The sequence below is a fragment of the Mytilus edulis genome, chromosome 2 (assembly GCF_963676685.1).
Source record: "Mytilus edulis chromosome 2, xbMytEdul2.2, whole genome shotgun sequence".
NCBI lineage: Eukaryota > Metazoa > Mollusca > Bivalvia > Mytilida > Mytilidae > Mytilus > Mytilus edulis.
Window position 1 is genome coordinate 29,044,792 of NC_092345.1, and position 23,860 is coordinate 29,068,651.

The following is a 23,860-nucleotide window of genomic DNA, read 5'->3' on the forward strand; positions in this document are numbered from 1 at the left end:
AATCTCACCACTTCTCCCTATTAGTTTTAAAAAGGGAAGTCACTTCTCCCTATGATTCTGAAGTAGTGTGAGCCCTGAAAGGAGGTAATCAAGTAATCAAACATATATACAACAGTATTCTTTAAATTGTCTAAATTGTCCTTTAACCAGAAAAACCCTTGTTTTCCCCCTTTTTTGCCCGTAATTGCTTAATGATTTGAGCCATAACCCCCATAACCATCCCTTTGTAGTATGGAAACTTGTGGTATAAACTACAAAAATGCTTATTTCAGCCCCTTTTTTACCCTTAACTTATTGAAACCCCTCCCACCTTGGAGCAAGAGACCCCAAAAACTCAATTCTAGCCTTTCCTTTGTAGTGGGAAACCTTTAAGCATAATTTCAGAGAGATCCATTCACTTTAAACCAAGTTATTACCTGTAATCTAGAAAAATGCTTCTTTTTGGCCCCTTATTCCTAAATATTCAGGGATATTAACCCCAAACTAAATCAAAGCCTTCCCTTAGTTATATGGAACCTTGTGTTACAATATCAGGGAGATCCATACAGTTGTACATAAGTTATTGTCCCGAGACAAAAATGCTTGTTTTTGGCCTCTTTTTGGCCCTTAATTCCTAGACTGTTAGCCCAATAACCCTTAAAATAAATCCCAACCTTTTAATGTATGGTATGAACATTGTGGTACAATATCAGAGCAATTGAAATACTTTTACACAACTTATTGTCCTGAAACTAGATAAATACCTGTTTTGGGCCCCTTTGGGCCATTAATTTCTAAACCGTTGGGACCATTACCCCCAAAATCAATCCAACCTTCCATTTTGTGGTTAGAAACAATGTGTTAAAATTTTGTTGATTTCTATTTACTTATACTAAAGTAATTATCCGGAAACAATTCGTCTTCGGACGACGACGACAACACAGACGTTGATGACAGCTGTGATACCAATATACGACCAAATTTTAAAAAAATTTTGCAGTTAACTGACAGCTAGTTCAAAGCCACTAACAACTAATAAAAAATCATGAATCTAAGACTAAGTTTAGTTGAATTTATGAATCTTTAAATGTTATTGTTTGCAATTATTAACAACCATGTTTTAAACATGGGTACTTGAACATCCCAACAACAAAAAGACACTAGGTACAGATCTGAGAGAACTCACAGTTAACTGACAGCTAGTTCAAAGCCACTAACAACTAATAAAAAAATCATGCATCTAAGACTAAATTTAGTTGAATTTATGAATCTTTAAAGCTATTGGTTGCAATTATCAACAACCATGTTTTAAACATAAGCAACTATAAATACATGCTAGTGAGGTTACCTTCCTTTACTGTGAGTTGTGCTGAGCTGTTTTTATCGTTAATATGACATGCATATTTTCCACTGTCAGTAGCTGTTACACTGTGGATCACAATTTTATGAACATTTCCAACAGCTGTTATACTTATAGATTCAGAAGGCTTAAGCTCCTGTCCATTTTTACTCCATCTTGAAGGAATATCATTATGATTAACCTCACATGTAAATGTAACTGAACCACCTTCAAAGCAATTTTGGTCTTCAAGTTGTTTTACTATAATAACTGAAATAATACATAAATAACATAATAATTATCTTTATCATTTAAAAGCTGGACAAGCAGAATCATCAATGAGGCGAACTAAAATGAAATTCATATCTGTGTAATTTGAGATGAATAAAAAACATCATGAATTGTTCTATGTAACCTTGTGTCTTGCATGTCATTGTTACTGTCAGCATAAAAGTATGATGTTATATACCAAAAACTAAAATGTATCAGTAAAATATGAAAAAAAGTTTGGTACAAATCCAAGATAGTTTAAGAAAGTTATTAAAAATATTTAAACTGTAACCACAGATTGAATGTAATGTTAACATGCAGAAAAACCTGCAAAAAAAGTCCATTTATATGTAAAAAATGGAAAACAGGATTTTTTTTTTTTACAAACTTTAATTCTAGATTCTATCTGATGATCATAAACAAGCTTCTTTCTAAGTTTGGTAGAAATCTAGGATAGCGTAAGATAGGGATTAAAATTAAAAAATCTTTAACCACAGAGTGAATATTTGTGGACGCTGCTGATGACCATGACTATAGAATGTAGGATTGTAGGTCTCACTTTTGCGACAAAAGTTGCAGGATGGAATAAAAATATTCTGTTCATATTTCATAAAATTCCATAAAAGTTTTACTAAGTTATTGATGATATTATGTCTAATAGAACGGTATTAACCACAGACTGATCTTAACTATTGTCTATGCCAAGACTTTACATAAATCCCATTGAAATTGGTTAAAAGATTTGTATTAGTTTTCATTGAAGTTTTCATGCTATTGTGAAAAAACGTGCATTTAAAGATTGTTTGATATTGCGCAATACAGGGCAATTGAAGATTTCTTGCTATTTTGCAATACTGTTCAATTGAAGATTTCTTGCTATTGCCCAATACTGTGCAATTGAAGATTTCTTGCTATTGCACATAGATAACACTGTGCAATTGATGATTTCTTGCTATTGTCTAATACTGTGCTATTGCACAATATTGTGCAACTAAAGATTAATTATTACTTTTTTGCAATACTGTGAAATTGAAGATTTCTTGCTATTGTGCAATACTTTTTATCTGTTATATATGATAATTTAAAGACCCTGTTTGGTGTGTATCTCCTGTCATATCAGTATTTGCTGCTCTCATATGTAAATAATTTAATATTGGATGTAACAAGTCTTCTGATTGGCTATAACAAATATTTATAGTCTATAGAGGTTACCTTCCTTTACTGTGAGTTGTGCTGAGCTGTTTTTATCGTTAATATGACATGCATATTTTCCACTGTCAGTAGCTGTTACACTGGGGATCACAATTTTATGAACATTTCCAACAACTGTTATACTTATAGATTCAGAAGGCTTAAGCTCCTGTCCATTTTTACTCCATCTTGCAGGAATATCATTATGATTAACCTCACATGTAAATGTAACTGAACCACCTTCAAAGCAATTTTGGTCTTCAAGTTGTTTTACTATAATAACTGAAATAATACATAAATAGCATAATAATTATCTTTATCATTAATAAGCTGGACAAACAGACCTGACAAAGAGGTGAACTTAGATGAAATTCATATCTTTGTAATTTGAGAAGAATTAAAAACATCATAAAGGGTTCTATGTAACTTTGTGTCTTGCATGTCTTAAATAATGAGACTGTCCTGGTAATAACAAGTTAATATAGATAAAAACAAGAATGTGTCCCAAGTACAACAATGCCCACATCCACACTATCCTTTTCTATGTTCAATGGACAGTGAAAATGGGGTAAAATCTCTAATCTGGCATTAAAATTAGAAAGATCATATCATAGGGAACATGTTTACTAAGTTTGAAGTTGATTGGACTTCAACTTCATTAAAAACTACCTCGACCAAAAACTTTAACCTGAAGTGGAACAGACGGATGAATGAACAGTTGAATGGACAAAAGAACGGACAGACTACAGATGTTTAGTAAAATAGAGAAAGAAAACAAACTAATGCTCTGGATTTTGTATTTTGCTCATGAAAAATTGTCTGTTCATTTTTCATAAAATTCCATAAAGTTTTACTGAGTTATTGATGATATCATGTCTAAAGGAACTATAACCACAGACTGAGCTTAGCTGTTGTCTATGCCATATTCTGCAATTTTAAGATTACTTGCTATTGCTCAATTGAAGATTTCTTGATATGTGCAATACTGCACAATTGAAGATTTCTTGCTGTTGCACAATACTGTTCAATTGAAGAATTTTACTATTGCGCAATATTCTTTACTAGGTAACAAGCCCAAATAAACTACAGACTTGCAGAATGTTCATCACAAGCTTGTTGCAAGCAAACTTTATATTTTTTTATTGTAAAATACTTGCTGCATGGTCGTAGATGCAAGCAAACTGCAACCATGCAAGACTAACATTATAATAGTCACAACTTGCGGCAAGCATGCTGCAAACATTTGATGGCAAGATGCTTGCAGCAAGAAGGTTGATGAAAATGTAACTAAGGTTATGTGCAAGTAAACTACAAGTAAGTCAATGATTGCAGGATTGTAGTAAATGGATTACATAGCATATTTTGATTGATATGCACTTAGATATAACTCTAGTGATGTCATTTATGATGTCATCAGTCTTTTGGCAGCCATGTTAAAGCATGTTTGAGAAGGAAAACAGACTGAAAAGGGGAGTTCTTTTTTGGTTTCATTTTCCCCTTTTTTAAGAGGTGCAGTAATTGCAGGATGATTAGCTTGTAAAATGCATGCATTGCAATTTGACACAATTAAACTGTAAAATTATTCAGCAATAAAACTATAATCATTATACAATCAAAACACATGCTTGTCTTCCAATTACTACCAAACTGCTTAGTAATTTTCCATTTAAAAAGGGGTGAAACTCTAGAATTAGAAATGATTCCCAACCAAAATTCCAACTTTGTCTGCTTGTTGTTGTTCTTAGCATTATGTATAAGTTTTATAAAATATGGATGAGACAAACTTAAGTTTGCAAATAAAAAATATAGCAATTTTCAATGTGTTAAAGGGGCATTACTCTGGAACCGTACGTAACTCAATGCTCAGAATCATTCTCTGGTAGCAAGTGTTGGTTTCTTAATTAACAATGTTTCATAAAATTTGGATGACAAAATCATACAGCAGATCACTCTTATAAATCATCATACACTGTACATAATAACAATTACTTACTTTTTCGACAACAATTTCTTAAATATGTCCAAACATGCCAAATTTTTCTTTTAGTTTGTTTCCAACAAAATATCACACATACACTCAATACTGAAACAGATAAAGAGACACATTAAATCATTTAATCTATTACAAAAGCAATTATGAATACATTTTCAATAAAGTAGTCTTCTGAGTATGAATTAAATGTAAATATAGCTATATGAAATTGAAATCCAAAAACACAATACAATACAAGACATATAAAGGTCAAACACACCATTAGCCTTTATCTTTCTATAATAATTTAGTTTGGTTAAATTTGTTTTAATAATAGGTGTGAGTCTCTGAAACAAAACAAATACCATTAATGACTGATAATGGTAACTTATGAGCAGTAACTCCAATAAACAGTTGATTTCCATTTACCGGTATGTCATGTGAAATAACCGAGTTTGCCTTTAAATATCATAATAGAAACGAATATCTTAAGGTTTTTTGCCTATTGTATAAATGGCAGTTTTCAAGACAATAATCAAAAGTAGATAGTTCTGTCCCTCTTTAATTGTGATCAATGATCAAACATATCTAAAATCAAGGATTTTGATTGGTGCTCATTAGATGAGAGTGCCTATCAGCTGAAAGCTCAATAATATTGAGATAGATTGAGCTAGTTCCTTATGATTAGTTGATGATTTTCCATTGACTAGGAATATCAGCCAACGTAGAGCAGTGGAATATAACATCTGAGAAAGGGACTTTTTCATGAAAACTGAATCATGAACTGAGGTCAAGGTTAGGTTAAACCCTGTATGACAGACATGTGTGCTTTGCAATGATTAGATATATCAAATACAGTTGTCCTTATACTCATAATAAATAGAAAAACAATTGAAGGGGGTAAAATGTTTTTAATTAGTCACTAAACAATGGAAATGTTGGCTAAAGACAACAGGAATCCTAACCATAAAACATATTCAGTGAAGAGTTCAGGAATATCCATCCTTTCTACCCTCTTCAAAGGCAAAGCTTTAGACAAATATCTTATGATTTCTGCAAATTTTTCACTGTATGTCTCACAATCTTCAAAGACAAAACTGTTTATTGTATCATATGGTTTTCATAGCTGCGACCAAATTATTGATACTTATTTTTATACATTTAATAACATACCTATTATAATCACCAAAATAATTGTACAGCATGTAGCAGCATATAATATGTATACTGAAAGACAGAAAAACATATTATAATATTCAAAAGCACATTCAAGAAAAATATTTTTTTGCTGATTTAACCCTTTTATATACCAAATCATTATATTCTATAGCATGACCGATTTCTCCAATTAATATAAATCTCCCACTTAATTATTTTTGCCTTCTCAAAATCTGTCAAACTCTCAAAATACTTAATATATTTTATCTCTAATTACATCTGTATGCAAACTAAACAAAAATCTTTGACATAATCCAATTACTATATCTAGACATGCAGTATGATAAACATGAACTTAAAATTGATGATAATAATAATAATAATCTAAAATGTTTGTAAAAATTGTCATATTGCTTTTACTGTATAATGCAAACTTTTTTAAATATAGAATAACCATACATTTTATCGAAAAGTTATTTGTACAAGGCTTAGAAACAGGTAGAAGTTAGGCTGGGCCTAGCATTTCTACCTGTTACAAATAATATTAATATTTCGAGACAATGTATGGTTATTTTTTATATACTGCAATTCTTACAACTATTCTAAATGAAATATTACGGGTAAAAACTATATTTTTTTAATTTTCAGCGGGCAACATAAAATTTCCACGAACTTGTATGTTTTATTGAAGTCATATTAAAACTCTAAGAAAACACATTGTCTACGTCATAAACAAGGCGATATACAGTCACTGACTATATATCACATATGAATATTATTGTAACAGTCAAGGCAATATGACTGCACAAATAGCACAGATGCAGTATACATTACATTATTATGTTGTTGATACATTTTTTACATCAATGTCTTTTTGATCATATAAAATAATCATAGAGTTACCTACTTCCTTTTTATGTAATGATCAATCTGTTATCTATTTAGACACATAGGACATTGAAAAATCCACATTTTATAGCTTGCAATCAGATCTCTTTACACTACTTTGGGTAGTTTCTTGGAAATTTTTCACAAAGAACTTTACTTTAACTGATCATGTGTGCAAAACAAAGAAAGTTGATAATCTTATATCACTTTAATAACATCATAAAAATGAAAATCAAAGTATCAAAAACAAAACTATTTTAATTTTAAAATTTATACATTGGTTATAGAAGAGTTGACAAATTCTAGAATGAATATCTATTTTGTAAGAAATAATTCAACTATATTTCAGAAAATTAAAGAGATGATTACACTTCTTTTTTTTTTTAATTTTCAGTTATAGTTCAACATGCCAAAGTTGTATGGAAAATTTTACCAAAATCAGTGACATACATTCATGACATTAGACTATTTCCTATATCTTGAACCTAAGACAAACAAGAGTGTGTCCATAGTAGAAGGAACGTGAATTTGGGGTCAAAACTCTTATATTGGCATTAAAATTAGAAAGATCATATCCTATGGAACATTTCTAAGTTTTAAGTTGAATGGACTTCAACTTCATCAAAACTACCTTGACCAAAAACTAATTCTTTAACCTGAAAAACTTCATACTGGAGCAGTTGGATGAACAAACAAATGGATTCACAGACCAAAAAAAACATAATGCCCAAAAATGGGGCATGAAAACACACTTTTAGTTAATTCAGTTGTACCAATTCAGCAGACATATTTTGTGGTCCCTTTCTGAAGAAGTATTCAAATATTGACCTCACTGAAACATTGAAAACTTTTATTACCTTTATCATGTTTCTCATAACTGAAGTGATCAATAGGAACAACATCAGTGACAGGTGTAAGACTTCCTCTATCAGATCTGAAAATATATCAATTTACATTTTATTTTACTTGACATTCAAAATTTAAAATAATCTGGTTTTTTTTATGCTGATTACTGCTATAATCATGTTATTTGCAAAAGTATAAGCACATTCTAAATCCAAACAGTGGAATAATTTTCAGGTAGAGCCAGATAAGATCAAACAATTTAAAAATATTCACATTTTGGAATCCATATTGAATTATAGAACCAGATGCTCCGCAGGGCGCAGCTTTATACGACCGCAGAGTTCAAACCCTGAACAGTTGGGGCAAGTATGGACACAACATTCAAGCTTGATACAGCTCTGAATTTTGATTGCGATTAAATAGTTGACACAACATAGGTTTCTGACACAGAATGAATGTGGTCTAGGAACTTAAACTTAAAAACTTAAAAATTTTTAATTGGACATTTACCTATTATGGTCCAATATCCAAAATCTAAATACATGGTTAGATTCAGCATATCAAAGAACCCCAGAATTCAATTTTTGATGAAATCAAATAAAGTTCAATTTTGGACCCTTTAGACCTCAATGTGGACCAATTTGATAACCAGGCCCAAATATCAAAAATCTAAATACATGGTTAGATTCAGCATATATCAAAGAACCCTATATATTCAATTTTTGTTTAAATCAAACAAAGTTTAATTTTGGACCCCGATTTGGACCAACTTGAAACTGGGCCTATAAACAAAAATCTAAATACATGTTTAGATTCAGCATATCAAAGAACCCCAAGAATTCAATTTTTGTTGAAATCAAACAAAGTTTAATTTTGGACCCCGATTTGGACCAACTTGAAAACTGGCCTCATAAGCAAAAATCTTTATACATGTTTAGATTCAGCATATCAAAGAACCCCAAGGATTCAATTTTTGTTGAAATCAAACAAATTTAAATTTTGGACCTGGATTTGGACCAACTTTAAAACTGGGCCCATAATCAAAAAAATAAGAACATGTTTAGATTCAGCATATCAAAGAACCCCAAAATTCAAGTTTTGTTAAAATCAAACAAAGTTTAATTTTGGACCCTGATTTGGACAAACTTGAAAACTGGGCCCATAATCAAAAATCTAAGTACATGTTTAGATTCAGCATATCAAAGAACTCCAAGAATTCAATTTTTGTTAAAATCAAACTAAGTTTAATTTTGGACCCTTTGGACCTTTATTAAGACCAATTTGAAAACGGGACCAAAAAATTAAGAATCTACATACACAGTTGGATTCGGCATATGAAAGAACCCCAATTATTTAATTTTTGATGAAATCAAACAAAGTTTAACTTTGACCCTTTTGGCCCCTAATTCCTAAAATGTTGGGACCAAAACTCCCAAAATCAATCCCAACCTTCCTTTTATGGTCATAAACCTTGTGTTTAAATTTCATAGATTTCTATTTACTTATACTAAAGTTATTGTGCATAACCAAGAAAAATGCTTATTTGGGCCCTTTTTTGGCCCCTAATTCCTAAACTGTTGGGACCAAAACTCCCAAAATCAATCCCAACCTTCCTTTTGTGGTCATAAACCTTGTGTTTAAATTTCGTAAATTTTTTATTTCCTTAAACTAAAGTAATAATGCGAAAACCAATGTGTCTTCGGACGACGACGACAACGCCAACGTCATACCAATATACGACTGCAAAAATTTTTTGCAGTCGTATAAAAATGTGTTTGAACTGACCACCAAACGACCCAAGATTCTATAATAAGGCGAACCTACATTTCATGCATGCTTAAGTTCACATCCCTAAAAATCAAATAACTGATATGTGTAACAAACTCCATTTATTTATTTATATAAATTTTTTTCACAAAGGACTTTATTTTATGTTGGGGCTTATTTTCATTAACACCGGACTATATAGACAAGCAGACCTTTCATGTGTATCAAGTGATTAGGCACCTATTGAAATTTAACAGGTAAGATTCAAATTAGTCGAAACATGGCCATTAAGTAAAGCACATGCTTGTGCTGAGTCTAGAGTTGGTAAAAATAGCAGTTGGGTATTACAATTGTCAGTATAGGACATGGATATCCCAGTCGTATTATTACAACACTCAGGGGTTTTTAGGCCTGGTTTTGATGTGCTTACAGCACATAGTAAATATCATCGACTGGTCCTGATATATGGTGTCGGAGTATAAAATGGTGTATTATTAGTAATATGGTTACAACTCGATGTTTGCTGATATCAATTACAACGCCTGGAGTCGGTGAAATTATACGTTAGAAATATTTAAAGAAGCCCGTTTAAATATATGTTTAACAAATTGAGCAGTCCGTGCAGTATTATGCAGTTTCAAGTCGTCATTGCTCGTATGAATTCATCATTGCCGTAAAAGTATAAAATCTAGTGTTCTTTTCTTCAATTTGGAATCAACCAAAAATGTGTGAAAATAGTTATTTTATGTCCGTTATATATTAAAGAAATTCAAGGGGAACTACCCAAAGTTTTTCTACAGTACGTGTAACGTTCAACCTTTACCGGGAAGTGTGCAGAATTGATGGAGGTGTGTGGACTGTAATTGTTTAGTTTTATTTTGTTTATTTCATAAGTTAAACATTATATTTAGTTCTGTTTTGTGTGTGTTTATTTACCTATATTTGCATGTATTCATTTCATTATTTCATTTATGTTGAATTTACTTTACTTTTGTTTTGTTTAATAAATTTATATTTAAAATTAGTTTGGTATAACATTGGCCACTTGACAATCCAAAGAACTTACTTCGTTACAATATGTTGTATAAGCCATTTCTGGAATCATGTCCTTCACCCGAAAATATCATCAATTTCACAAGCCTTAATGATGTCATTTACCAGATAGAAGGCGCCTGTATCCCTGCTCTATTGAAGTTTCAAGCACTTTCATTAAAGTCTTTCTGCAGGGTAGTTTAGAAATAATCTATGTTCCATATAAATGTACGTAATCTTAATTCCAGGACCATTTTATGGAGGGTGACCAACTTATTAAATTTTTTATTTTCCAAATATTTTGTGCATTACAAGATCAAACTTTTCACCTGTTAGCTCAACATGTATTTTAAGTGACAATGTTTATGAAAGTCAAAACTACAAAACTAATTAACTATGACTATGAAAATAAAGGGTGACAGGTAATGAAACTTACATAAAAGACATGAATGAAGAGATAAATGAACAAGAGTGCACACACTGAAATGTCTCACCTTCTACATTAATGATTACTATTATGTTGATAGTCCTAAATATAAAGCTTTACTACAACTGTCACATAAACTTTACATTAACCCAGAAAACTAAAAATTGACCAATGAACCTTGAAAACAAGGTCAAGGTCAAATGAACTATGCCAGACAGACATGTACAGCTAACAATTCTTCCATACATCAAATATAGTTGACCTATTGCTTATAGTTTAAAAAAAAATAGACGAAAACACAAAAACTTAACATTGAGCAATGAACCATGAAAATGGGGTCAAGGTCAAATTAAATCTGAGCGACTGACATATAGATCATAACATATTTCCATACACCAAATATAGTTGACTTATTGCATATAGTATTAGATAAAAAGACCAAACCTCAATAACTTAACTTTGATCACTGAACCATGAAAATGAGGTCAAGGTCAGATGACATCTACCAGCTAGAAATGTACACCTTACAATCGTTCCATACACCAAACATAGTAGACCTATTGCATACACTATATGCAAAACAAACAAAAACACAAAAAGTTAACTATAACCACTGAACCATGAAAATCAGGTCTAGGTCAGATAACACCTGCCAGTTGGACGTGTACACCTTACAGTTCTTCCATACACCAAATATACTAGACCTATTGCTTATAGTATCTGAGATATGGACTTGACCACCAAAACTTAACCTTGTTCACTGATCCATTTAATGAGGTTGTGGTTGAGTGAAAACTGTCTGACGGGCATGAGGACCTTGCAAGGTACGCACATACCAAATATAGTTATCCTATTGCTAATAATAAGTGAGAATTTAACATTACAAAAAATCTTAACTTTTTTTCAAGTAGTCACTTAAACCATGAAAATGAGGTCAAGGACATTGAACATGTGACTGACGGAAACTTTGTAACATGAGGCATCTATATACAAAGTATGAAGCATCCAGGTCTTCCACCTTCAAAAATATAAAGCTTTTAAGAAGTAAGCTAACGCCGCCGCCTCCGTAGCCTCCGCCACCACCACTGGGGATTACTATCCCTATGTTGAGCTTTCTGCAACAAAAGTTGCAGGCTCGACAAAAATGAACAAATGCCCAATTTATACTGGACCAAGGTCATCAGTCTGTCCCAGAAGCAACAAAGCAGTGCATCCATTTTGGACGGGCAAATATCCACTTTTTGATATGGGATGAGCTCGGACATCCCACAGCCCCAGCTTGTCTGGCAAAACAGCGGTCAGAGTAATCTCAGACTAGTGTTGTGACATGTGGACCCTTAATTACTTGTACCTGGGTTGGTTTTTTTTAATTTTGTATTTCACCAACTTTAAAAAAGGGTTTTGAAACATAATTGACCAGGAAAATGTCAGATGAATAAATCAAAGTTGTCTTAATTTCTTACCAATACTTATTTTAGCACATTTATTTATCAAATAGCACTAGGTAACATCTACCATGGATTCCTTTATATATTATATGTGGGATACATCCTTTTGTGGATATGTGAGTAAAGGTAAACCACCAATTTTAATGTTGTACTCATTTTCTAAAGACTTTTATGAAGAATTTGGCATTACCACTATAAAAACAAATATTCAGAAAATAACAATTTTTAACTAAATCAATGAAAATTAGTATTCAATGAGATAAACTAATCCACAGTATTAAAGTTCAACTGACATGTTACCAGAATTGGTTCACATTTATATGAATGGTTTATAAAGGAAGGATACACATAAACTCACATGGTAGGACATTGATGGATTACTTGAAGTTCTATCTTTTTTATACATTCATAGTCTGAAAATAATACATAAATTAGTATTGTAATGATTTACATTGATACATAAGTACTGTACAAACTTTTCCAACAAGTATAACTGCGAGCTACTGCTCACTGATGATACCCCCGCCAAAATATTTGGGTAAACAGGAAGTTGTTGAGTTGTGAATCTGAATACACATCACACGATATAGCTGACTAAAATAAACAATAAAACCAAATTTCAGAAATCCCTATATTGTAATTAATTCCAATGTTTATTCTTTTTTCTTGGTCTAATTTCAAAGGCTAAATATGTGATGAATTAATCAATGATAGATAAAGAGTATCATCCCTTGACCTAATTATCAGACCTTGAGCGAGAGCATCCTGTGATTTTTAGCCTTAAGCAATAATCTGCTCAATACATAAAATTGAGAATTTCCTTGTTAACAACTTTAAAATCTTTCAAGAATTTTGACATCTAGCAAAACCTTCCAATCAAACAGATGCTATACATGTCATAAGGAATGTATAGTGAGGCCACCCTTAGCAACATCTTTGTTAAATGTTGCCTATCACTGCATAGTAGGGTTGGGTAGGTAAACCGTAAATGTAGGAAGGTAGTGGTGTTTTTTTGCCAACAATATAAGTAACATGTTTTGGACAAGAAAAAAGTGTTAGAACATGACAAAACTTTTTAACAAATTGTGTTATAAAATTTACAGGTAGGCAGCTTTTTGTGTGGGTAGGTAGGCAACATCACACAATTCTAATTTTATTTTTGGTCTTAGCTTTTGATGCTTTTATAGATGAAGTGCTGTTCTGTTATGTTTTGATTTGTTTAGCATGTGTAGGGGTTTTGTATTTTAAATTAATGCATCTTGAAATTAATGCTTCTCGTTTCTTTTTTTTATATAGATTAAGACCGTTGGTAGAGAAAAGTATCATCTCTTTACTTTTATATTGTAATTTACTGATTTCTGATTACTTCACCTGGTGACAATATCTCTGTATCGCTACAAGACTTCTTGAAACATGTGCAATCTTCTTCTGAAGGAGTACAAGAACACAGATTACTGGTATTGGCTAAAATGGCATATCCTTTGAGGTAATCACATCTACAACTCCTATCTCTTATTGGGGTACCAGTATCTGCAATGACTTGTCCTTCCTCTGAACACAGGGACTTCTCTAACACACATTCACTGTTCTTATATGATGAAAATTTGAAGGGCTGGAAATGATTTAAAGAGCATGCTTTCCTGTTAAAGTATCCTTTGTTTAGCACTGTCTTGAACCCTAAAATATTATCATAAATTAAACTGTGTAATATTATCTGATAATTTTGGCCATGTTCAATTATTTGTAGATAATTGTTTTACTGATTATTTTTGCTATTCATCTGTTGTAGTTTTCAAGATTATCGGCAAATACACTTAAAATTGGTAAAAATTGTCAATAAAGAGCAAATTTACATATCAAAAATAAAGTCATCTGACGATATTGGCTGTTTCACTTATTTGTTGATCTTGTCTTGCTCATCATGTTTGCCAATCAAAGTTTTGCTGTGTCTATTATAATTTTCAAGGTTAGGTAAATAAGAGAAAAAAATGTAAAATTTGTCATTTAAGGGTAACAACTGTTATGAAAAGTTGTCTGACATTTTTAATGTACATGGACAGTAAGTTTATCTCAACAGCCTGAATATTTCTGCTTCTGTCAAGTTTTCTCTATTCATAGAAGTTTTCAAATTACTAGACAAAACTTTCATTTTTCCCCATGTTCCATTTTTTGATATTTTGGTTAACAGGCATGGTCATTGGACACATTTTTAAACTAGACACCCCAATGATGATTGTGGCCAAGTCTGAAAAAAATTGGCCCATAAGTTTAAGAGGAGCAGATTTTTGTAAAAGTTGATGGACAACAATGACGAATTATGGACGCCAAATGATGAGAAAATATTATAAAATGCTCTGCAGGTTGCAGCTTGATATGACCACAGAGGTTGAAACCCTGAACAGTTGGGGCAAGAATGGACACAACATTCAAGCTTGATACAGCTCTGAATTTAAATTGCTATTAAATATTTGACACAGCATAGGTTTCAAACACAGAATGAATGTGGTCTAAGAACTTAAAAATTTTTTAATTTACCTATTATGGTCCAATATCTGGTTAGATTCAGCATATAAAAAAAACCCCAAGAATTCAATTTTTAATGAAATCAAACAATAGTTTAATTTTGGATCCTCTTGACTTCAATGTGGACCAATTTGATAAAGGGGCCTAAATATCAAAAATCTAAATACATGGTTAGATTCAGCATATCAAAGAACCCCAAGAGTTCAATTTTTTTTTTTAAAAAAGGTCAATTTTGGACCCTGATTTGGAATAACTTGAAAACTATAAAACCCCGTTGAAATTGGTCAAGAAATAAGCAATTTATACAAAGTATTAGAAAAGTATTGTTTTTGACCCCTAATTCTTAAACAGTTTTGGCCATAACCCCCAAAATCAATATCAACCTTCCTTTTTTGTTATGGAACCTTGTGGTACAATTTCAGAAAGATCAATACACTAATGTAATTGTCAGGAAACTAGAAAAATGCTTATTTGGACCCCTTTTTAGGCCCTTAATTCCTAAACTGTTTGGACAATAACCCAAAATTAAATCCAAGCCTTTCTTTTGTGTTTAACTTTCATAGAGATCCATTCACTTAAACTAAAGTTATTGTCTGTAATCTAACTGTCTTTGGACGACGCGGACGACAACGACAATGTGATACCAATATATGAACGCAAATATTTTATGGTCGGATTAAAAAGATGTCGTATGATTGCTAATGAGACAACTCTCCACAAGAGACCTAATGCTGTATGTTGAAGGAAGCAACTATAAAAAGTTTGATTTTATGTAGGCATTTTCAAATTTACTAACTTGGCTAAACAATTTTTCCTTGTATTGCTTATTTTATAAATTACATATACCATGTATACTGAGAAATAATTTATTTACCCTTTCTTTCTGTCCGTGGTTCTGTGCTACAATTTGCAGCATTTTTCAGTTTCACATCATCGAACAAACAGTAATAGTTTGTACTGGAACAATTTCTAGCTTCAGCTGTATGGTTCCACTCTCCAGCATGTGGACATTTTAAATTGAAGGCTGATACAGCATTAATGACCTTGAAATATGATTTATTATATTAACAGGCAAGTTGTAAGATATGACCATATTCCATGAATTATTTGCCCCTTGAAATGATGAGACTTAAACTTGAAGGTGTTGTCTAATGTTAATATGCCCCATTCATGTATCTTTTCATTTTAGTATTCCAAACAACGTATACTGTGAGTTTTTCATGAAAAATGAGATATATTTGAGATAACTTTACTTATCCATGAAAATGATGAGTTTGCATTAAAAATTGAGGATTAATGTGCTTCATAGTAAACTTATTTAATATTTCCAGGAAACCAGGTGTTATTTTCAGTAGCAGTTGCCATGAGAATGGGCATTTTTCACTCATAGACTTTAAACATTTGTTGAAATTTGGCATGTAAAAACATGATACATGTACAATTCAGGACAAAACTGGTGTCGATGAAGTTTAACTTATGGTAAAACTTTACAAAGCTGTGGAAAAAGTAAATATAGGGAGCATAGACATAAAGCAGTCACCAAAGTTTCATGAAAACTGCTCAATTCACCTAAGTTGAGTTACCGTATTCTACAAATACAAATACTGGAAAATCCAACTTTTTTATGAATAAAATTCCAAAACTCAGAGATGTATAATCTAAAATTTATAAAAACAGTAAACCGCCTTTAAAAAATTGACTTAATAGACATGATAGATTGAGATTTTTAATTGGTGTTGAAAACACCTTTATCATGTATATATGGATATTAGAAAACTTCTAAAACAATTAACTTGACTATATTTTATGTGAACCCAAACAGTTCCATTTGAATCATTTGGTAATACCTTACAAATACTCAATCAATCAATTCCTTATTCAAATAAATACATGTAATAATCTTTTTAGGACAATTACCAGCCAGATGAAGACGTTTCTCATTTCTTTCTCCCCAGCAACTGCTCTGCCTTCACGACCATCCTTCAATCACCTTTAAAAATAGGAAGACTTCATATCAGCTGACATTTTATTTCAAAGAATTATGTTATCTTAACAATCAGTCTACAAATATAGTACTAGTTCTGTTTTTGGACTGCAAGTGATTTTTATGTCATTATCCTAGATTCAGTACAAGGTCATTACCTGACATGACCCAGTCATCCTATCAACACAGATACTTTAATAGGTGATTATTAAAGAAAGACAACTCCTACTTCCAACCTTTATGGACATAATGTTACTTGAATCAGTGATTTAGAAATCACTCATTTAACCCTTTAGCCCCCAATCCCGCCTGTAGGCGTGATGGCGACAACCATTCTTTGATGGCCCGTATGACCCTCCATACTTTTTTGAACTGCCCCAGCTGAACTGTCATGATAGCATGGACTTCAACCAAGCGGCTCATGGTCCATAAATTCTTCTCAGATGTCTGTTCATGAAAATATGGCACTTTGAAAGCCGTTTAAGAGTTCAAAATCGGAAAAAACGTGAAAAGTAGCCAAAAACAGGTGGGGGTGGGCATCTTTTGAATTGATGGCCACTTCGTAAAGTTCTGGAAGTGACTGTAGGTATAAAATATTTTCATAAATGCATGCATAGGTGGTACAGGAACACAACGAGGTATAATATGGCCAATAGGAATTTAGTCTGTAAAATCTAGGTCACCGCTTTGTCAAAAATCAGTAAAAAACAGACATTTTGGCAGACCCGACTTGACAATAAAAATTCCCCAGCAAGACACTCAAGTCCCACATACTCCCAGTTAGCACGAATGGACTGCTGTAACTATAGGGTAATACTTGAATGACAAAGAAACACAGTGTTGTCAATGTTCACCTCTAAAGGTCATTTTAAAATCGGTAAATACAGTAGATGGAAAATTATTATCTTTCAGTGGGGGTTCAATTTGGTTGATTGTATAGGGAATCACTGAAGCATGTCAGACTGCAGTGGGCCCTCCCATTAAATCAACCAGCCCCCCCCCCCCCCCCCTTTCCCCCTTTACAAAAAGTTCTGGATCTGCCACTGACTTTACAATATATATTTTGACATTTTAGTGAAATAAATAAAGATTTAATTATCATGTTTATAGATGGTCTTATTTGGTTTGAACCTTAGTTATATATATCAACCCATGCTGTCCGCTGACTAAATATATAATTGATTTATTCATTTATACAGTAAACTAAATATATATTAATTTATTAATTATCCTTGATAAACTCTTTCTGGAACAATTTTTTTTTATTTTCTTCGATCAGTATTCTGAAATAATGAAATTCTTGTATATCTAAAATAAAAGGCAGTGTCTGCTCTGCGCGTACCCGCATGAGGGTACGAATAGTCAAATTGACATTCGTAGGCTACGCGTACCCACATCCGGTTTTATAATAAAATGCAATCAAATCGGGAATTAAACGTGAAATATATACAGAAATTATCGATAATATGGGGATTTCGAGTAGAACAAGTGAAGGGTATGACAAATAATATTTTCGAATTGTATTTATAAGTTAATAATATATAATAAACCTTGCAAATTAAGGTGGTACCTAACACTACAGGGAGATAACTCTGTAAAATCAGCTAAACGTTTTAATTACGTTGTGTTGTTAAGGGAATATTAAGCTTCTCAATGATCAAAATAAGTGTTTGACAAACTGCTATATAACCAGTGTAATTTTTCTGATAAAACAGTTGGTTCAAATTTTTTGAATTTTTTATATTTTTGTAAAAGGGTCAAAGTAAATACTTTGTCAAAATTTTAAGAAAATTAAACGAGCCAAATTAATTTTAGTTAAAGTGCTGGGTACCACCTTAAATGCACACTAATTGAAAATGAAATATACAGTCCCTGTAAACTATAGTCCTATAATATATAATATCCGAATTTTAAGTTGCTTCCACGCCTCAGAGGCAAAACATTTTGTTATTTATTAACAAAGCTTTCATAGAAGATTATTGGCATCGGCCTTTGTTTATCAGAAATAATGTATAATTAGGCCTTAATTTTTCCTGTCGAACTTGTTTAGAATTTTTGCCTCCGTGAATACAGGAAAAAATTATTCTGTAAAACTTTAAAAGTTCTTCTTTTCTCTGCAGCTGCAATTGACCCCGAGTTTGTTTTTATATACAATTGTATGAAATTAATCGACTGATACTTTTGAACAAATTGTTCCAATTCATGATAACTTTGAAATGTCTGCCCCACACGTATATCACTCTTTTCCCATTTGAAGAATATTTTTTAACCGAGAAAAACTGTTCACTTACATATATATAAATATTTACAAAACTTCTAAGTAGTTGATCAATTTTATTCACTAATTGCCATAATTTCTGTTTATATTTTACGTTTAATTCCCGCTCTGATGGCAATTTATTATAAAACCGGATGTGGGTACGCGTAGACTACGAACGGCAATTTTGCTATTCGTACCCGCATGAGGGTATGCGCAGACACTGCCAAAATAAAACCACACACATTTTAATGCATGTTTTGATATCTTTTATTTCAAATAATAATTATTGACATTGTGGCTAAATTATTCTTCTTGTCGCTTCTTGATGCTTTTAAAGTTTTATAAGACCTTTGTCATGTTTGTATTCTGTTTAGTTTATTTCTAAATTATAAAATAATTCTCATTGCTGATGTTTATTATCCTTCCAAATGGTAATTTATTCAATAATTCTACCGCACGATCACCACTTCAGGTGTTGGTTCACTCGTATTTTTAATAATTCTACATGTATAGTCTCGTATTGTGTTTTCGACCTAATTTTACTTTCACTTCCCGTATGCTCGCATGCCAGTGTGACGTCATATTCGGCTGCTATACTTAGTAACAATAGCAAATAATACCATGTGTGGTGAAGATTTTCCAAATAAAGTTATTATAATTAAGTATTTACGTTTTTTATTTGATATCACATTTTTGTACCCTTTCACTAATACTAGTTTTACCTTCCAAAAGAAACGATCTAAAATAAACAAATCTTTAGTTTTTTTTGCATGTGATTAACATCAAGGTCATTTAGCCACAAGACACTTGTTTTTGTCAACAAAGGTGCCATCAATCTATAATGAACTCAAATTAAAAAAAATTAAAGATCGAAATATATTTCAGATACAATTATTTTATGCACAAGTATACTAGTGACTCTCAAAATCTTAGGTACAACAATGTATGTCTATGTTCAAACATCATGAACATATAAAAGGAATATGTTAAAAGGTCGAAAATACAATACACAAGGATACACTAATTATTGAGACGCTGGAATGCTTTTTTTCCTCTAAAATCATGTTGTTTGGTTATCAATATAAATGATAGCAGCATATCTTTGATCAAGAATAAACACATACTCAAAACATATAAGTTTTTTTCCAGTATGCATAGTATACTTATAAGGACATGACAAAACCAGTATTAGGCTTTCAATTGACACTAACTTAAAATGCCATGTTTTCCTCAATTTTTCAAAACTTGACAAAAGTCAATGAAAGTGAAAGTAGAAAAAAATTAAATCTTTGAACAGGTCATGTTTTGAGTCTACAAAGAGTAAAGGATTATCAAAGGAGACAAAAAAATAAAGATTCCTTCTTAAAATATTCATTAGAAACTTGAAATGGGACAATCGCCGCTATATATTTACCACTTACAACTGCAAACATCTAACCCTGCTGTGTCGTACCTTTTGACAACTCGTACCTACATCTTACCAAGTCGTACTTTTATCAACTCGTACCCATTAATGATTTGTTGATTTTTTTCTGATTAGTTTGATATATATAAGACCTTCGTACTATTGAGTTTTGTTTATTTCTAATTTATAAATAATTTTCATTGCTGATGTTTATTCTCCTGAGTCCCAAATGGTATTGTTCAATAATCCAACAATCTTGACCAACATTCACTGCTGTTGTCAGATATGTATGGTCGGATTATGTTTCTGTGTGTATGATAGAGTTGTTCCATTTTTGCCTGTAATTTGTATTTTTGTTTGTGACGTCATCTTTGTCTGATTAAAATGGATGTGTTTTTATGTGTCCGTATGTATAATCGTCTCCATCCGTGCTACCAGAGCGATTCCCCTAGACCCCCTAGTCTGTAATACTGCATGACGCGATCCTTGGGCACTACATGCACAAGAAAAAGAGTAATTCTACAAGATAAAACCAAAATATTTAAAGCACGTAAAAAGGATAAAAAATTAGATGGAATAGAAATATCGCATTCCAGTATAATTCTTGCTACTCTTTTTTGAAGTTTTATCATTCTATCTGAATCTGTTTGTAATAAATTTCCCCCGTGAAACTGAACTACAATATTCTATATATGGTAGAATATATGCATTATAAAATAGTTGCCTTGTGTGTATTGGCAAAAATACTTTATTTTTTTTATAAAAGTGATATTTTAGATGAGATAATCTTACATAATATATACGATCAACATGATCTTCCCAGCTTAAATTTTCATTAATGTCAATTCCAAGTAATTTGAAAGAATGGACATTCTCAATACATGTTTCGTTGACGGTAATACATAATTCTGATAGTTGTGTAAGTTTTTGTTTTTTAGTCTCTTGTCTTAAGCTCTGGTCACAACGAACCCACAACACATCTATGCAGCGCCACGACATGGAATTTGGTCAAATCGCGGGTCATCTGTGGTCGTCGTACGACAATCGTACCGACAGTCGTACGATATTTTGAGCATCGTTGCGCTGTTTTGTGTCGTCACGGGTACGAAAATTGGACAAGCACCTTTTTTGCTCTACGATTTTTTTGTCGTGTCACTGTCTTGTGGCTGTCGTGAATTTAAAGTGTCTTACAACCGTCGTGTGACTGTCGTGCGATAAACACATTGTCGTGGGTATCAACATAAGATATTTTTAATCAAACAATCGTCGCACGACTGTCGTACGACAATCTCAGGTCTGTCTCAAGACACTCGTGATACAGTCACACGATTGTCTCACGAACGCCAAATTTCGTACGATGCTCGCACAACATCGATTGTCTGTCGTACGACAGTGGTACGTTTGTCGTGCAACATATTTCCGTTTTATCAAGTTAGAAGAATACATTCGGTGAGAATAAATGTTTGGAAAAACATACCGTCTCAGTTACCGTTTAAAAAGGATGGCTATTCCATCAGAACGATTATAATTGGCCCTGCTGAAAAAAGCGCCTTGCCGGACTCCAACAAGACCAAAATATGGTCCTGTTAGCCTTGATTCGAGTCCATGAACAGTATATAGGAACCTGCGAAAAGCCCGACGTTGGTTGGTTAGGCCATCATCGGATCGAACGGCGCCTGATGTTTGGGCAGTATAGTACATGCTAGAGTTGGAGCGGGAATCTGCCGGTGATTTGGTTGGACTCATGTGAATGATCCTGGCATGTTTCAAGAGCTTTTGCTGAGGATCGCATAACAGTGGTACGACAGTCGTACGACAGTGGCACGACAGTGACACGACAGTGACACGACAGTAACACGCGCATCCCATGACTTGAACACCTGAAAAATAGCTCCAAACAACTCACGATTGTCGTACGATTATCGTACGACTGTCACCTGACCGACTTGCGACAAACCCACGACGGTACAATTACAATTCTTTTTTTTCTGTCTATTACCCATCGTGGAACCATCGTGGACATGTCGTAGCTGATGTGACCACTCGAAATATTTTTTTAACATTTTGCACGACAGTGCCACGACAACTATTTTATAGATCTTCCACGACACAAAAATCGTACGATCTGTTGTGACCGAGACTTAAGTTGAATACTGTCGTGTCTTCTTGGTATGTGATGATATCGACATTGTGTTGTTATCTCACCTTTCTGTTTTCTATATGATTCCAAAGCAAGTTCTTCTGACATGCTGCCCGCTTTGTGTATATTTCCTGTAGCGATTGGATTGAAGTAATACTATACAAATCCTTGATTTAATCAATTATTTTTTATAATAATTTTTTTTAAACTATTTACCTAACATATTGGCGCAAATGAGATGAATTAATCTGGCGAAAATAAAATATGATTGTTGTGCATATGACAGATTTTTTTATGGCGGAAATAAAATGCCAATTGCTAGACTTATTAATTAAAGTCTCTTTTCAAAAAATCATATTTTGTTCTACTTACCGGTTTTATTGGCGCAAATGAAATGTTTTATTCTGTCCGCAATGACATATGGCAGCTTGTGTTGCAAATGATTTTTTTTTTGCGCAAATGAAATACTAAAAAAATCAATATTGATTTATAAATTCGCTGTTAGAGACTGAACGTTCAGTGGTAAATAGTTCATGCATATTCAGGGCATAATGAGAAATTAATCAATTTTACCATATAGTGGGTCCACTACAGTATCGAGATGAATGTGTTAACTTCTAACGACCCTATAGGCTTCGAATGGCCTTTTAAAACAGTTAAAAGATAAATCTAAAAAGACTGAACTTTAAGTGTATCTAAATGATATTGGCAAATGCAAAATTAGTATCTATTATTCCAGAGACATATAATATTGAACTATTATATATGATCTTTGATTATACAAAGAATTAAAATAAGCTTCGTATCAGCTTGAAATAGAAATGATACTATGCTAATCATATTTTCGATATTCGTGGAGCACATTGCGTCCAGCAGTGACCTCGCATATATTCATGAATAAGTTGCTACAAAATGACGTACAAATGAACAATAAATCAAAATTGACTTTTGGTGGGGTTTTTTTAGTTTTTAAATTCCACTTATTGTCCTTATGAAATTATCCATTTTACACATAAATTTATATATATATATTTCCGGTATAAAGATCGACATACAATGACAAATTATTTCCTCTTTCCTGGTACTTGAGAGGCTAGCCCAGCATACCTCAGCCAAATTGGAACCATTCAACATTAAAATGATTTTAAAATCAGTTTTTGTATTTCTTTTGCCTTTTTGTATTTGTCTAGAAGAAGTGCCTCATGCTTGTTTGAATAACACTTCGGGGTAA

General features: G+C 32.4%; 1 protein-coding gene across 1 annotated transcript in view; it reads right to left on the reverse strand.

The window, feature by feature from the left end:
- The window catches only part of LOC139510791 (titin-like), a 118,535-nt gene extending 101,535 nt beyond the window's left edge, over window positions 1-17,000 (reverse strand). The window contains exons 1-8 of the mRNA XM_071297321.1: window positions 16,983-17,000; window positions 15,715-15,883; window positions 13,689-13,994; window positions 12,676-12,730; window positions 7,655-7,731; window positions 5,925-5,978; window positions 2,801-3,061; window positions 1,328-1,588 (exon numbers count right to left, since the gene is read on the reverse strand). Coding sequence (XP_071153422.1) covers window positions 1,328-1,588; window positions 2,801-3,061; window positions 5,925-5,978; window positions 7,655-7,731; window positions 12,676-12,730; window positions 13,689-13,994; window positions 15,715-15,883; window positions 16,983-17,000 — 1,201 coding nt within the window. The remainder of the gene's footprint in view (window positions 1-1,327; window positions 1,589-2,800; window positions 3,062-5,924; window positions 5,979-7,654; window positions 7,732-12,675; window positions 12,731-13,688; window positions 13,995-15,714; window positions 15,884-16,982) is intronic.
- Window positions 17,001-23,860: the final 6,860 nt, after the last annotated feature.